This window comes from Ischnura elegans, chromosome 10 (assembly GCF_921293095.1).
Source record: "Ischnura elegans chromosome 10, ioIscEleg1.1, whole genome shotgun sequence".
Lineage (NCBI taxonomy): Eukaryota > Metazoa > Arthropoda > Insecta > Odonata > Coenagrionidae > Ischnura > Ischnura elegans.
This window is the reverse complement of record NC_060255.1, coordinates 46,433,590-46,450,206: the sequence shown is the minus strand read 5'-3', so window position 1 is coordinate 46,450,206 and position 16,617 is coordinate 46,433,590. Positions and strand designations below refer to the sequence as shown.

General features: G+C 37.2%; 1 protein-coding gene across 4 annotated transcripts in view; it reads left to right on the top strand.

The window, feature by feature from the left end:
• The window catches only part of LOC124167225 (zinc finger and SCAN domain-containing protein 21-like), a 61,504-nt gene extending 50,975 nt beyond the window's left edge, over positions 1–10,529 (top strand). For all 4 annotated transcript variants that reach the window (XM_046545099.1, XM_046545098.1, XM_046545100.1 and 1 more), the window contains one exon: positions 6,846–10,529. In XM_046545099.1, the coding sequence (XP_046401055.1) occupies positions 6,846–7,384 (539 nt within the window). In that variant the 3' untranslated portion in view covers positions 7,385–10,529. The remainder of the gene's footprint in view (positions 1–6,845) is intronic.
• Positions 10,530–16,617: the final 6,088 nt, after the last annotated feature.

Below are 16,617 nucleotides of genomic sequence, written 5' to 3'. Positions count from 1 at the left end.
TCAATAGACACGATTGGTTATTTGAAAGCACGAAGCGCTAGCAGTTGGGGGACGGGAAGGAAGGAACAGAAAGGATAGGAGAGGAGGTTCTCCTTTTTAGCGGACGGATCGTTGGATATTCGACCCTCCACTGAGCTTCAATGCAAAAAAATCATTTCGACATTTTCCAAATCTAATACAGTGCAACCTCGATATAACGACACCCCACGGTGCACTAATAAATACTCGCTATAGCGAATTGTCGCTTTACCGGAGGTGGAGCAAATAATAGCCAATATACCTGTTGCGAACAGATATACAGGAACAGGAGTGGTGCGGCGACAGATAAACATCTATCCGATAACCGTAAGCATAAATCCAAACGAAAGGCAATATTTTTTTGCATCACTAAATTTCCTTGCTCAAACAACGACTAACTATTCAAACAATTTATAAGCGCCGCACTGAATAAAAATCATGCAAAGCATTGTTTCATCAATCATTATGCCAATGCACAACCGACGAAGCCATTTTTCTATGCACTTAATTAGTTCATTTACGTGATCATTCTATTATTTTGGTATTTTCCACTGAAAATTCAAAAATTAACTGATAAAACAGTATCATGGTTATTTAATGCCTCAAATGTTTCCACTGGTGTATGTTTATTATTTCTGTACGTTAAGCGGCAGTGAAGTGAAATAACGCATTACATTTGTTTCTACAGGCGAAAACGGTGGAAGGTTGTATAACGTTCCCGCCTTGGAAGACTTTTTCTATCAGATAATGTAGTATCTTCATCATCTACGGTAAAAAGTTTGCTAAGCTTGAAAAATGATATGATTAAAATTGCCGTTGTTGAAAAAAGTTTCTTTTTGAGTGTTACGCTCGCGACGTATTTGAAATAATACACCGAGTTTACCACGGCACTGCAAACGAGAGTTAGTTGTTCTGTGAGTTCTTCCAGCGGCCACCAGGGGATGTTCGGCTACCCACGTTACAAAAGAGAGCGCCAGTACGACTCCGACCACTGACGCGAATAGTTCACCCTTGTGAATCCGCAGCGGAGAATAAATACGTCCATCCGGACAATTCACGCTGAGTATCATTGCTTCGTACATCCTACATCATCACTAAGGCGCCCTACCTACCTTTAGAGGCATCATTGCAAGAAATACCTCATACTGCAAGGGTTTTGTCGGGGAGTTGTATGTAAAACAGTTCCGTTTCGTCTATGTTATATGACGCGGGGAATACTTCTAAAGATACTTATGATCGGAGTCCTTTCTTCCACGACTTCGGGTTTAGACCGCAGGCATCACCAGCAATTATGAGGGGAGATAACGCTTTGGTGCTTCGCATTAGTATAATCAACCTTCCGCACTCTTAAAACTCTCGATTCGCAATCTATCCCTGAAATACTCCGCTTTAGGCTTAGGCGTAGCCCCTTTCTCAGAAGTTCCCGCAGATTTGAGTGGGCAAAACCACCCGAACAAAGCTCCTTATAACTCTTCATCGTCTGAATTCCTTGGGCGCTTTTGTTTTTTTTTTAATTTTGCAGAGCGAATAGGAAGATAAATTAATTTCGACACTCTCATATTACTCCTTTATTTTTATTTTCTCGCTTAGATGTGTTTTTTTGGCCATGGTGACTGCCATCAAATGCTTTCTATTCACGCAACTCACGGACGTGCTGGTATGCTGCCGACTGCTTTCTGCCGCCCGAGGAACAAAAGAAGATGAAGCATTCGCGAATGCTAATACCACAATATTTTCACCAAAATTAACTACTTATTTATCGAACGACAGTTTACCACATAAATTTGAGACTGAACACTCCATTAACTTCATTTCTAACAAATCGCTAGCAATTACAGAGGTTAAGGAGTCTTGATGAAAGTCTTCCGGCGGTGAAACCCTCGCTATGGCGAGAGCCAACACCAAAAGGGTCTCGTAAAAACGAATTTTTTAACACGCTTATTATAGGGTCAATTGATGGTGCATCGGCTATCTCTCGTTATAGCGGGGGTGTCGCTATAGCCCGTACTCGCTTTAACGAGGTTCCACTGTATCTAATTCTTCAGGTGAGAAAGCGTCTCATTCTAGATGTTTCAGGATTAATAAATGGGAAATAATTTTTCAAGTTTCTTTGAATTCGATTATTAGTTATGTGTGCTACTTTCACTGCCTTTCCTGACCGATTTGGAAACAGCTGTAATCAAAACTAAGTGATTTTGTTGTATCTAGCTGCTGTCCTGCCTTCCCTCAACACCTGGGTGAGGGGTATCGAAAGGGAACCCCCGACTTGAAACTTCGGCCAATTTGTCAGTTACACAGTACTATGGTTGTACCGTAGCTACCCAGCACTTAGTTTGAAAACACCATCATGAGTAGTTGTGTTTTGCGGTTGGACTTTTTTTATCGTGGTTCCAGCTTTAAATATCGAACGAAGGAAAGGAATTTTAAAATGACAAAAGCTAGTGTTACCGCTCATACCATGGCAAGTAAATTTAGCTCAGACGGATTTTATGTGAAAGGCAGAGTATTATTGTGCAACGTTAGTGATAAAAGGTTTGAATTTGAAAGATTTGACACGTTGTTAAAGCACATCAGTGGCGATACACATAAATGTGCGAATGAAAGGGGACCCGCAAAACGACAGCTATCATTTGAACATAGAGTCACTCAGTCTAAGAAAGCAAAGGAGGAGCTTGTTGTTGCTAGTACTGAAGGATTTTTAAAGGCTTTGTTTAGTGTAGAGAAACTTGACAATCCAAAAATTCTGGAATGCCTCTGGAAGTATACACGTATAAGGTAGTGGGGATTTGCCATTTGCTGATCGTATTCGCCAAGACTACATACTTGAACCATTTCCTTCATTTAGTTTTATCAGAAACTTAGAATAATCGAAATTGTGTTAAATGCTCTGTAAAACACATAATAAAAGTATAAATATTCATGAAACGTGTACCATATAACAAGAAAACGCCTATAAACATGGAAAAATTGTAGCATTATAATAACACCGTCAAGATTTTCTGTAACACCGAAATCTCATGGTTCTAAAACGAATTTTAGCAAAAAAAAACCACTTTCACGGACCTTCTAATTATAAGTCATCCTTCTGACCACCCTACCAGTAGAAATCAAGAAAACCGGTTAATTTGTACTGAAACAACTTGGGAGACATTATTTGTCAGTGAAGGGATGCTATTTCTTGGAAAGCAATAATATGAATTTTTTTTTTTTTTTTTTTTTTTTGGGAAATTACATGGCAGTGCTCTCCATTATATCTTCTGTATAGTGTAACATGATCCATTTGTTGAACTTTAATAGGTAGGGTGCGCATGTGCTATCAATTTCATCCCCTCCTACTGTTGTCACTTTCCTAGAAAAAAAAAGACTAGGTGATGGTAATGATTCAAACCAATCACATTTAATTGGCCTTCTCATTAATCATTTGAATTTGTTAGCTGCATGTGAATTGGCCTATATACAGTAGGCTGCAGTAGATGGCTTGAATCAGCCTTGATGCTATCGAGGAAATCTTTTGAATTGCTACTGATTCATATAAATGTGGGTAGGCACATAAATTGGTCTGTTATAAGCTGGGAAAGAACAGCCTCCTATAAATAATTTCCAGAGCATTTTTTAGTCAAATCCATTTCTGTCTGCACTCCAGCATAACTTATATATACTAAGTTCTCTACCTTTATTAGCATGCCTTTGGCAAGTCCAGTTCGGACAAAGTGATGGCTCTTGAGCATAACTCAATAGTCCATTGCCCTGCCTATATCAATTGGTTGAACTCCCTGTGTGTTATTATTGGAAGGTCATTTTTGACCTTGAAGAGGGGAATGGCTTTACATGGACTCTAAAGGAAATGTGAGTAAGTTGCATGATTGGTTTGGCAGTAGTGTTCTTATTCTTGCATAATTTGTCATAACGAAATTATATACATATATGTGGCAGTTTGGGTATGGATATTAATAGGGTATATTAGGAATATTTGTTATCATATCACTTTCTTTGATATGATACGGTATCGAAAGTTTTGTGCATGGAATTTAGCTGTTTTATGATTAATTTGCATGATTGCAGGCTGATGTAAAATATTAAGGGCTAAGAGTGTAAGAGTTTATATTTTTAAGTTTTTGTATTGAGTTTTAGGTGTAATGATTGTTCTGCAATATGGAAATTATTTCTCTTTTCATTTTACTATTACTTGGAGAGAATCCTTTGAAAACTGTTAGCTGCTATGCACCGCAATGTACCAGCTTGAATTTAAATGTAACAGTGATTTAGAGCAATTAATGGTACCATTTGCTCAAAATTAGTTTCATTTTTTAGCAAATGTTAAAACACTATAAGCTACTCAAAAATTTTTTTTAAGCAAATAGAATAAGACTGGAATAGAAACATTTTCCATGTTGCTATTTTCACTTTTGGGCATCAGTATTTTCCTGCCTCCCCTCTTCATTTGTTGTTTATGTGAGTCCATGATTTCTGTTGCAGTTGCATACTGATATGATGTTTATCAAAGCAGTATAAAATAGATCCAAATTTTTAAGATCAATTGCACTCAATTTTGTATGTGCGTGCTTGAATTCATATTTTCTTCATTTTAAAATAATTAAAAATTATCTGCTATTCAAAAGAAGAGAATTGTAGCCTAACGCAAGGAAAAAGATATGTATCAAGTCCCATTATGAATACATATTTTATTGTGCAGCACCAAATTGGCATGCATATAAGAACGTTTCAGTTTTAAATTATGGACTTTCTGTATCATTATATTTGTGAAGGTTATGTGTACCCTTTTTATTTTAATAATATGAGGAACTAGAATTATGAGAGATTTTTATTCTTTGAACCATCAGATCCTCTAAGAGTTGAGAATATCACAAAAACTGCATCTGTGTAAGGAAATTCTGGTATTGCTATAAATACTCATCCTTAAGATTATGGACTGTACTGAATGGTAAAAGGGAGTTGACCAAAGATTTCAGTCATGCCGGGGATTCAGATTAGATAGTTTCTGGGAAAGATAGAACTGAGAAAGATTGAACTTACTGGATGGGAGGACTACATCAATTAATGCTGTCCACAATGTGTTATGGTTAAAATGTCCAACAATGTTTTTAGTTGTTGGCCTAAGCTATACATACATGAATACTTCCCTACTGGCCATTTCTTTTGAGTGCAGCTCAGGCGAAATTCAAGTCTGTTTCAAGTTATAGATGTTCCATCATTTTAACCATCAGTCTTCAAAATGTCCTCTTTAAACAGATTTTCTCAGTCTTTTTTCCCTTGCACTTTTCACTCTGTTGCCTTTAATTTGTTTTATTCACCTTTTTCTTCTATTTATTTGAACAAGATATTACAAGTATGTTTATCCTAAGTTCACCGTAAGGACCTCATAGTCTGATTCAGAATGAAGTGGGTAGGATATTAATTTCTGAAGCTGCTATTCTCATTACCTTTAACATGTCTGTTGCTTAATGTGCACCAGTATTTGATTTCCTTTACATCTTATCTTTCGTTCTACAAACCATAAATCTGAAGTTGAGTTTTCCTTCCCTTAGTTGGCCTAAGACTATGTAATGTGGTATTCTTCCTATTGGTGAACACTAAATAGGTTAAGTGTAAATCATTCAATTCATTGAAACCACCTCAGGTATATGCTGTATTCATCATTTCATGAGTAAATGTATTTCCTGGCATTTTGATAATTTTCTAATAATTGTATCTGCTTTGTCTTTCTTCTCAAGACTAGCCACAAAAAAAGCTCAGGAAAGGCAAATAGCTAGGTATCCCTAGCTTACATGAATTATGAGTCTACCATCTTTCTGTGTTTGAAATCCTGTTGTTGAGGGTGAGAATTTTCAAATTATATTACATATTTTTCTCCAGAATGGAAGTTTTTCTCCCAGCTTGCTGATATTACAAGACTAACTTTGGCATATACAAATGCATAATTTTGTGTTTTGATCCTCTGTTTATAGACCATTTTGGAATTATAACAAATAATATAATTTTCTGTTGTGAATGTCATCCCTTTTTACTTCTTGTCATTACTTTTTTCTGTCGTGGAATACTCTTTGTAAGACTTCTGTGGAAAGAAACCATTCTTCCTCATGAGATTGATGGATTTCCTAGGCCCATTTCCCATTTACTATTTTTATTAAGGTGTTGCTGTCTGTGGATATAAATTCTAATGCTGATGAAAAGTAATTTTATTATCTACTGAAAAAAAGACATCTATCGTTAACTAATATGTTATTTTGCTAAATATATTTTAACTGCCTTTTTCCCCTCATAATGAAATGGCCTGGTTTCAATCCTGAAAATTGGAAATCGTGATGGTTAAGAACGCAGGAATGCCCCTGGGTTTTCTCATAAAAGCACAGCTATTGTCTCTCTTCTTCTACTGCATTTTTTGTTGCATGAGGTAATACTGGGATGAAATTTGCTTAATCTTGTAAATAATTAAATGCCATGATTATAATTATTACTTAGGCTGATATTTAAAGACCATGATATCTCTCTCTTCCTTTTTATTGATCCTTTCACTTTTGCGCCCCTGCAGTTTTTGAATGAATTCTCTCTCCATATTCTAATACAGATGCAGTACATTGTGAAATTTTCAATTCACGTGTATGATATACCAATTCCTGATTGGTGAGGTGAGGATGCACTTAGTAATTTTTTTTGTTTTTTAAGTATTTAAAAGTCCTATTCAGTTTTATTGGTATGGGAGTGCACTGAATGTACAATATAATCTTTCTCATTACTCTTTAGGTGTTTTAATTTGATTTCCTTTAATCACTGAAGTTTCAATAAAGTTTTCGTCTCTGTCTCCACAGGAAAGTCCTTCGTTGTTAAACATTACTACCTAATGCACCGAAGTGGTCACGCAGGTGCCAGTGCCCCGGGTGGTGAGCGTCCCTACCGCTGTGAAACATGTGGCAAGACATTTGCTGTGAGGCAGTATCTTGCGACCCATCGATTACGACACACGCGCAACAAGGCATCAGTTGCAGCGCAAGCGGTAGCGGGCCAGAGCCCGGGGCTGAGTTCGCCCATTGTCCCAGCACCAACAGTAGTAGTTACGGCGAATCCCACAGCACCTGCACCAACGGCCACGGCTGCAGCATATCTTTCCCCCCCTCCCCCTCCGCAACAACCCCAACAACAGCAGCAACAACAACAGCAGCAGCAACAACAACAACAGCAACAACAACAACAACAACAGCAGCAGCAACAACAACAACAGCAACAGCAGCAGCAGCAACAACAACAGGGAGTAGTCGTCGCAGCAGGAGCAGGTGCACCTGGAGGGGGAGGCGGGGTAGCGACGGCCAATGAGCTGCTGGAGACTTATCGGAGACTCCACACAGCGTGAAGGGCGCTTTGCCCGGAGGCCGGGCCTGTGGGCTACGGTGGCACAGGGCGAGGAGGTGGTGCCGCAGGAGGGGGTGGGGGTGGATCAGCAGGGAGTGGGTGGGTCGGTGGTGGAGGTGGTTGCGGCGTGGGGATGGACGAAAGTGCAGACTACGAAAGTCGTACCTGTACCACCACTGGCTGGTGGTGACGTCCCCACAGACCTAAGTTAATCTAATGAAATTTAAGTGGAGCCCTTAGATGTAATCGCCACCGAGTGTGTGTGTTTAGGGATGAAAATGGTGGTTTAAGTGTAGTTAACTATTCTCCCCCTCTGGCCGTGCCCATCAAAACATAAAATACTTTCTTTGTGTGAACGTCTGGGGAATCAAAGTATATGGATGGGTGGTGGAAGATTTGGGTTTAGTCTAGTGGAAGACGTGACTGGGGAAAAAGAAATTTAGTAGTGAGGTGTCTCTTTTTGTTCATCTATATATAAATATTAATACATAGCTATATAAATTCTTACACTCTCATATTTAAAGTGAGGACAATAAATGATTCTCTTTTAGCAAGGGATTTTTGTGTAAAAGTTGCATTTTATGTGTAAACCTATGTTTAAAGCTTGCTGAAATGCAAAGTAATCAGCATTAGCTTGTGTAAGTTTGATAGATTAAAGAATTTAAATATATTTATGGGATTCTCAAGAAATGTCTGTGCTTACCCTATGATAAATCTTCAATTTAATTTTATATAGGCTCATTCCTACCAGCTTTCTATGTATATAATTTGAATACTTTTGGAAATTAATCATATCAATTGGCATAAACTTGATATCATTAGTTTTTCTACCATTTTATTAGAGTGATTCTGTGCAATTATGGCCACATTTGTCTATGATCTTTGATGCAGTAATTTGCTTATACCTATTGAAACTTCTGTGCCAATGAATTTAAGTATATTTATTACTTATTTTTCATTTTGATTTGCAATGCCGGATGCATTATGTGGTTTTATATGAAGGATGGTTTCCTTATGCATCAAGAAAACATGGTGAATTCTCGTAATTTGATGTTTTTAGCATTGAAGAAAAGTGAGATGTTTGTGAATAATTTTCATTATGAAGCACAATACAAATGTGTGCACCAGTTTTTGTGTTCACAGTGCTGTGGTAGATACACCATATTATCTAATATTTATATTGAAAATTCCTTGATGCTTCTAATTAACAGATCAAGAGCAAAAAAAAAACAATTTTGATACCAACGTTAAATTCTCTGTGGCTGTTGATATTTTAAATATCCTTGTCTAGTTAATTGTCATTAGTCATTCTGCATTGCTTCATAACATTGTTTATTTTTCATATTACTTTTAATGGGTGACATAAAATATTAAATGAAATCATTGGTCGCTTAGTCTTTTTTTCTCAGTTCAAGGTATTTTCATTTACTACTCCCATTTTGGTTAATTTTTGAGGTGCTATTACTTTCTGTACTATTCTGTGAGCTCTATGTTAATCTTGTGAGTCTTATTTCTTGAGGTAATTACTCCTGGACTTCAGGCGTACTTTTAAAAAGGCACCTTGAACCTTAAAGTATTTTGAGTATAAGCAGTGTGTTTGGTTTTGAGGTGCTTTGATGTGTACATTATCATCTCTGCCTATCTTAATGTCATATTTGAGATTAAATGGATTAAATGAATGGGACTTATGTAAAACATTTATGGAAAGGTATTTCCTTTGTGGTGTTAACTGTTTTTATGTGCCCTATAACTTGAATACGAACTTATGTTTCAGGCTATAACAACAGTGTATTTAGAGGTATTGGTAGCAAAATATATTTTTTGATTTGCTTCCACCCTGTCATATTAGCATAAGACTTTTTAAAATAATGTATTGAAATGGTGAGGCTTAGCCTTGTCATTAGACTATTTTCATTTCAGTAAATTTCAGACTAATTAGTTAATTATTTGATCTTGTGACAAAAGTATTTTTCACTTTTTCTGTTGTATCTTTGTAATGGTGGGGAATTTATGACACACAGATCAACACTTGCTTTGGTGGTAACTAATTGGCTTGTGAATTGTCTTTTTCAAAGGCTAAAATTATGGTGGAGTTTCCCACGATTTGGAAACAAAATTGGTTGATTTAAAAATCATTCAGATTTGTATGGGGTTATCATATGCTTGATGAAGTGTTTTCTACTGCGGCTTTTCCCCAAAGAGAGATATTGCTGAATCTGGCACATCATTAACTATGTAACTGGGTGGTTATATGTACATACAATTGGGTACACTTTTGATCAATAATATTGTAAAATATTATCGTTCCATTTTAAAGGGGTATTCATCTTTCATTTTAATATCTGGGATTGGTAAAAAGGAAATATTGTGCAATAAATTCCCTTCCTGTAGCCACCCTGATCACTTGGATAGTAATGGATTACCTGTCATCCATTTTGCTTACTTAATTGTCCCGAAAATTGTGAAAAAGTAATGAAACAAACCGATGTTTTGATTTTTGTGGATTAGAAAAATGTGGATATTGTGACACTTAAGTGTTAAGGAAGATTGTGCGTAGTTCAGCGTGTGGATGTTTGAATTATTGAGGAGTGGGCCTGGTCTATGGAGCAAGAATCAGAATGTGTGCAAACAAGTGTAATTGTTTAGATAATGTCATGAACATATTGAAATTATTCTTTTCTCCACATTCATTTGTATCTGAAAAAGGTGTAAGGATGTCCATAAGAGCTTGTCTTCTCTATTTCACTTTGTAATATCAAGTTCTGGACATAATTTTTGTATTTAAAATGTGTACTGTTTTTTTGACTGATCTATTGAAAGCACCTGAAAATGTCAAATCAGTGCAAAAAAGGTGAAAATACAATGAAAACAAACCATATTTGTACCATATAGAGAACAATTTTAGGCATTTTGATTTCTAGATGCATTTCTGCCAGTGATAATATTTAGAATATCTTAGTCTCTTGTTGTCCTCTTTATACATATAAAACACATATTGATAGATGGATAATTAATGCACTGATTAATAGCCAACCGTAGGTGGTTAGGATGGTACCTTGTACTTCCTTCTTATTTTTTTTCTATTTCATATGACCTATGAACCAAATGTTACACTGATGATTCTAATAAAACTAAATATAATAATACTCCACTTTTATTTCTTTATTAAATTGTAGACACATAAACGTAAGTGAAAATGCACTATTGACTTGGGTCATTATACCAGGTGTTTACAAATGAATATCGGGGTTTTAACTTTTTCTAACATTTATTACGCTTAACTTACAGCTATAAATCATGCATCATGTGAAAGAGCTACTCAAACAGTTTTATATAATAGCCTACAAATTTTTAATGTGTGCTCTATTCATCACATGATACACATAAAGACAAAATGAGAGTTCCTCCCAAACGTCTCTAGAGTATTTGTTGCAACAGCTGCTTTAATCATGTTTAATTAATTCAGAATGGTCTGCTTGCAGTGGAGGCATGGATTTTATAATCACCTGAAGGATCGCAACCAAACTTAATACGGAATACACGTTAGACAATAACTGCAGATTCAATCTTAGCAAACTATTAAGCACAAAAACCTTTTTGTTCATTAGTCGCCTTCTTCGCAACTAGTGCTTTCTAACGGATGGCAGCAGAAAAAGTGAGTGCACATGCACATTGTTGACAATAAAAATAAACTGTTTGAGTTGCTCTTTCATTTGATGTATCATTTATAGATGTAAATTTAGTGTAATAAATATTATAAAGCGTGAAAACCCCGATATTCATTTAGAAACACCCGGTATTCTGGCGAAAGTGTTAATTTGTCAAATACTTAAAATTTCATTGAATGCTGAATACATGGAATATCTGTATGGTTGGAGGTTGGGTTTAATTATTTGATTAAGTTAGACCAGAGGAAATTTTCTGGGATAAAAAAACAGTTACCTAAAGCTGAAACACAATTTCAGACCAACAATGATTTTAAATTATCATCAATGGATTTTTGGAGGGTCCATTAAAGGAACTTGAACTATCTTAGTAAAATAGAACTGACCACACGTAATGCATGGATTATATAATGAAGAGTATTAGGAATTATGCCAAGCAAAGGTGAATTCTAAAATTCAGTGTGAAAATGAGGATAGGTGGGGTGATATGCATTACAGTGTGTTGTTCTCCATTTTAATTACCATACAGCTAATCTATTATTACCAGCAGATAACCTTTATTGAGAAAAGCACGGAATTCACTATGGTTCGATTCCATTTTTTAGAATACTTCACTCAAGTGAACTGCTTGATCCTCATAGTTCATCACGCTCAATTGCCCTGCTTACACCTTACATGTCATTGCCTGCCATGACATATGTATACTCTTAAACTACAGTAGATTCCGCTTAATGGGTCCACCGGTTACTTGGGGCAGCAGCTTAATTGGGGCAGATCTTGAAGAACAGAACCCAATAGAGGAATATCCGAGAGTACTCTCCGCTTGGACAGCAAGCCGCTTTATTGGGCCATGTGTCGGTGACATAGACTCTATACTCGCGAAGAAATTAAAATTTTTTGTTTTAAAAAATACTACTTTTTTATATTTTCCTCTTTTGATTTACTCTTATTTTTCACAAATGTTCCTATTCTTACCCTATTTTGAAATCTCTTACTGATAAACTATCCGTAAGGGGATAGGACTTTTCTTTATTAGGACTTCCCAGTAAACACGTATGACTCATGCATGAGGTCATAAAGAAGTCTGACGAATTTGTAGGACTCCTACAAAAGAGTCCCAAATGGCCTCATAATGATGTCTCCGTGAGGTCATATGCACTCGTATGGGAATTCTTTTCGCGGTCTCACACGACTCTGAAGGAGCTCAGTCAAGAGGTCTTATAGGACTCCTATAACAGTTCCAATATGATATAGGCGCAAATGTGGCGCCTCGACGTGTGTGATAATGGAACTACCTGGAGAACCAGAAAAATTACCCACTTCGTAATAATTCCGATAGATGGCTTTGAAATAGCCTACAAAAACGCCGGGGCCCCTACCAGCCCATTAATTAAGATTTCAAAATACTTTACGCACCTTTATTTAAGAAAATTCTCCGATGACATAAGTACCCGACGTATCCAATTAAAATAAAGCAAAATAATACATTTAATGAGAACCATAGGTGGAAGTACGGCAGAAAAACAAAATGGAATAGACAACTTCATGATATTTATAAATTTATTCTTCATAATATTAAGTCAATAAACAAACATCACGAGTTTTTGAATTCTTCTTCTCTGCATACTTTACGCGGTCTCCGCTTGATACAGCCACTGCCTCTCCACTCTCTTCAAGGCGACACTACTTGCTGATGTCGGGTTCCATTTCATAAGAGAGGCTGCAAAAAAACATTGAACTTAAGTTTGTTGAGAGTTATAATTGATAACATGATAACATCAAATAAACCAGATAAAGACTATTTATCTCATTAGCAGTCCCTAAATACTCCCAGGGCCGGTTTTAGCACCGAAGATGACCGTTTTAACTTGGTTAATTTTAGGAGTAACCGAATTAGTGAACTACTTTTGATTAACTCTTACACTTAATTACATTCCTATTGCATTAGAATGCTCTTAGAAGTTAACTTAAATACATGGTGAACGTTATTTCCATGCTTTACCGTTCCATAAGTTACATTACGAAGTGAAATCAAGCAAATTATAAATCGGTTAGCACTTTTGTTTGTTTACGTCATGATTTTGAGAACTGAGAAGTATATAAACTTCAATGATCTTAGGGAAAACTGTTTTGTGAACCCGAGATAATAAAAACATTGCTTGAACACGTACTAGATATGATGGAGATAGTCTATATTAGCGGAGATAATTTAAAATGCGATAACAGCAAATTTATAAGGATACGATGAATGAATGAAATGAAACATGAACAACAACAAAGGCACGTTACATAACGTGTTCCACCTAAAAATTGTACATGGATATATTTACCGATAATCAATGATAAGCACGAACTTAACCAGCTTGGAAAATAGAAATATTAATGAGTTTTCTCATTAACAAGTGGAAAAAGAATCGGACACATAAAATCATTGAAACTTACCTTCCAAGTCTCCGTGCACGTAACACATCATGATGTCCACAAGTTCGTGCCGATCTCAGATCCGATGGAATCCTGATTCACGTTCGTAGACACAAGGAAAAACACGAGCAAGAACTAGGCCATGGAGTACACACGATATTAATCATAAACTAGACGTCTGAGCTCAAGGCAGTAGAATAACACGGCAACACAATGGCGGACCTAGCGGAAAGTGGAAGTGTCAGCTTATTTAATAAAATCGGAGGGAGAAGTTTACGAACCCATCTCTTAATATGAAGAGTTAATTGAAGGAAGAAAAAATATTATACACGCAGAAATATATAATTACGATTGAAATTATAATTCATTAACATATACATGACTTGATTTTTCAGGCCTCATGTGTGTGTGATCTTGAAGACCACATGAAGTGTGAGGTCTTCAAGACTTTATGAAGTATGCGGTCTTAAAGACATCATTCATGTGACCTCATGAAGTGTGAGGTCTTAAAGGCCCTTTCATGTCTCTTAATGTGGAATCTTAAAGGAGTCCAACGTATGAGTTCATATAAGACCTCATTACGAATACTGTGTTGACTGGGTTAGTAAAAGACATTCATTCAGCATCGCCCGAGGCTGTGAGAAATATTTGCAGCTAAATTGTTATAATTCTTAAAAATGATAATAAATTTACTAAACTCGCTCATTTATTAATCAAACTAATACTTTAATAAACTTAGGTTGCATTATAAACGTTCTTTAGTCTTCTTTCTACCATTTCAAAGTTTTTCATGCCCATATACGAGAGTTTGCCTAATTGGAGCAATGCTTAATTGGGGCAAAGTGCACAAGTCCCGATATGTCCCAATTAACCGGAATCTAGTGTATTAATAACAATGTATCATTCTTTCTCTCCTAATCCTGAACCTCTCTCAATCCATGTTGAGCTGCCACTGTACTATACTAGCCTTTCCTTAACCAGCGGCGTTTACAAATTGTGCACAGGCGAAAAATGAAGGTAATACCTAATTTAGCATATTTAGTGGCCCAAATTTAATTTTGTCAATCAATACTACGGACTTTTCTGGAAGTGGGTTAAGATAGAGTTAATCTGAGTCTCTGAGGCCTTGGTAGACTATTTGTTGCTTCTAGCAAGATCTGCAGCAGTTACAAGAAAGCTGTAGCTCAGACTCATTGTTTTGTCATCACCTGATTAAGTAGCACTTACTCAAGGCGTAGGTGTGTCCCATTATGACTGGTAAAGACATGGTGTAACGACATTATGCATTTTCAGGGTTTAATGTTTTTTCATGCCATACATGATTTACTTGTGAAGACCTATGCGATATTGACTTTTTCAATTACTATTTACCATCCTAAGTTTTTTCCTCCTGTTGTATCCAGGGTGGTAGCCCTGTCCCAAGGATAAGACATGTGAGGACGGGGCACGCCCGGCAGTGGTTGGCGGGACTACGCCATGCGTTGTATCGTGCATAGCCCAGAATTAAAAGTTTATTTCCTATTGGACTCTTGTGTTTTCCTGCAATAGAACAATTTGGCGACGAGGACGGGATATTTGGAGTCCGATACTGTCGTGGGTTATGTGTCGTGTGGTTGAGGCTTTACGTGAGTTTCGGGAAAAAAAAAACTGATCGGTCGACCGCGCCTGTGGTACGTGCCATTCTGTATCTTCACGGACCTATTGCCTAAATATGAGTATAGGAGTTTTTGATCAAAGTGTCGAGAGCATCTCGACCTACCTTCTGCGCCTAAACAGCTATATGAGGACATTACGTCCTCCTGTTGAGGATCTCGGCAAGAAGGATTTCTTAATTGGTCACATAGGAGGGGCAGCATTGGAGAAGCTAGCTGTGAATCTTCACCCTCTCACACCGGACCAGCTGACTTACGAACAATTAGTGGAGGAGCTTAAGACCATATTTACACCGGTGCGCTTCTTTCGTGCTGAGAGGCTGATCTTTCAACGTCGTGTTCGTGAACCCAATGAAAGTTTTTCGGAGTATGCCCTGGCGTTAAAGAAGTTGGCTGCCACCTGTGATTTTGGGAACAGTATGGAAGATAGATTAATTGACCAATTTCTGTATGGTCTTAATAGTGAAGAAATAACCACTAAATTGGCTGGCGAAAATGTTCCTTTTAAGAGATTCGTGGCCAAAGCGTGCTATATGGAAGGATCTGCGGAATACGCCAAAAGCACTGGGGATAGTCCTGCCTCAGTTTCGGTAATTAATAAGAGATCTCAACCTCACTGTAAGCCATTATCACCAAAGAACATTGTGAAATGTTTTAATTGTGGAGGGCCTCACTATGCTAACTCATGTGACAAGCCTTTGAAGTGTACCCATTGTGGCAAGGACGGGCATTCAGTGAAATTCTGCCGTCAAAAGAGTAAAGATAAGTTCAAAATGAAAAAGATGGTAAAATCCGTGCTAGAACAGACACCAGAGGAATCTAGTGACGAAGACTGCCACAGGTATGTGGGGTTGTTGCAGTTGCATCAAGTGCAGGGAACTCAACGAAATCGGCGCACGTTGACTGTTCAGATTAATGGTGCACCTGTAACTATGCAAATAGATTCGGCCGCAGATGCATCCTGTGTAGGAGAAGATATTTATAAGAAACATTTAAGCCACTTGAAGTTGACGCCCACCTCTATGTTATACAATTGTTCCAGTGCCCCCTTATCATTACTCGGCGAATGTCAGGTTAATGTTATGTTTGAAGGAATTGAATATGTGTTACCTCTGGTTGTGCACAAAGGGAAGTTTCATTGCTTGATGGGTCTTCCGTGGCTAGAAGTGCTTCCTATAAATTGGTACAGTCTTTTCCCAAAGAAAGCTGTAAATGTGGTTGCCAATGGTAAAACTGTGTTAGAGGATCTTAAGAAAGAGTTCCCTTCTGTATTCTCTGGAAAGCCTGGGCTAATCAAGGGTTATGTCGCCCAGATTGTATTGAAACCAGATTCTGTACCAGTTTTTGTATCTCATAGACAAGTGCCTATTCCATTGCGAGACAAGGTAAGAAAAGAGTTGGAAAAAATGGTTGAACAAGGGATTTTGGAGCCCACGACCAACACACAGTGGGGTACTCCAATTGTAGTGGTCCCGAAATCCAATGGCGAGGTGAGA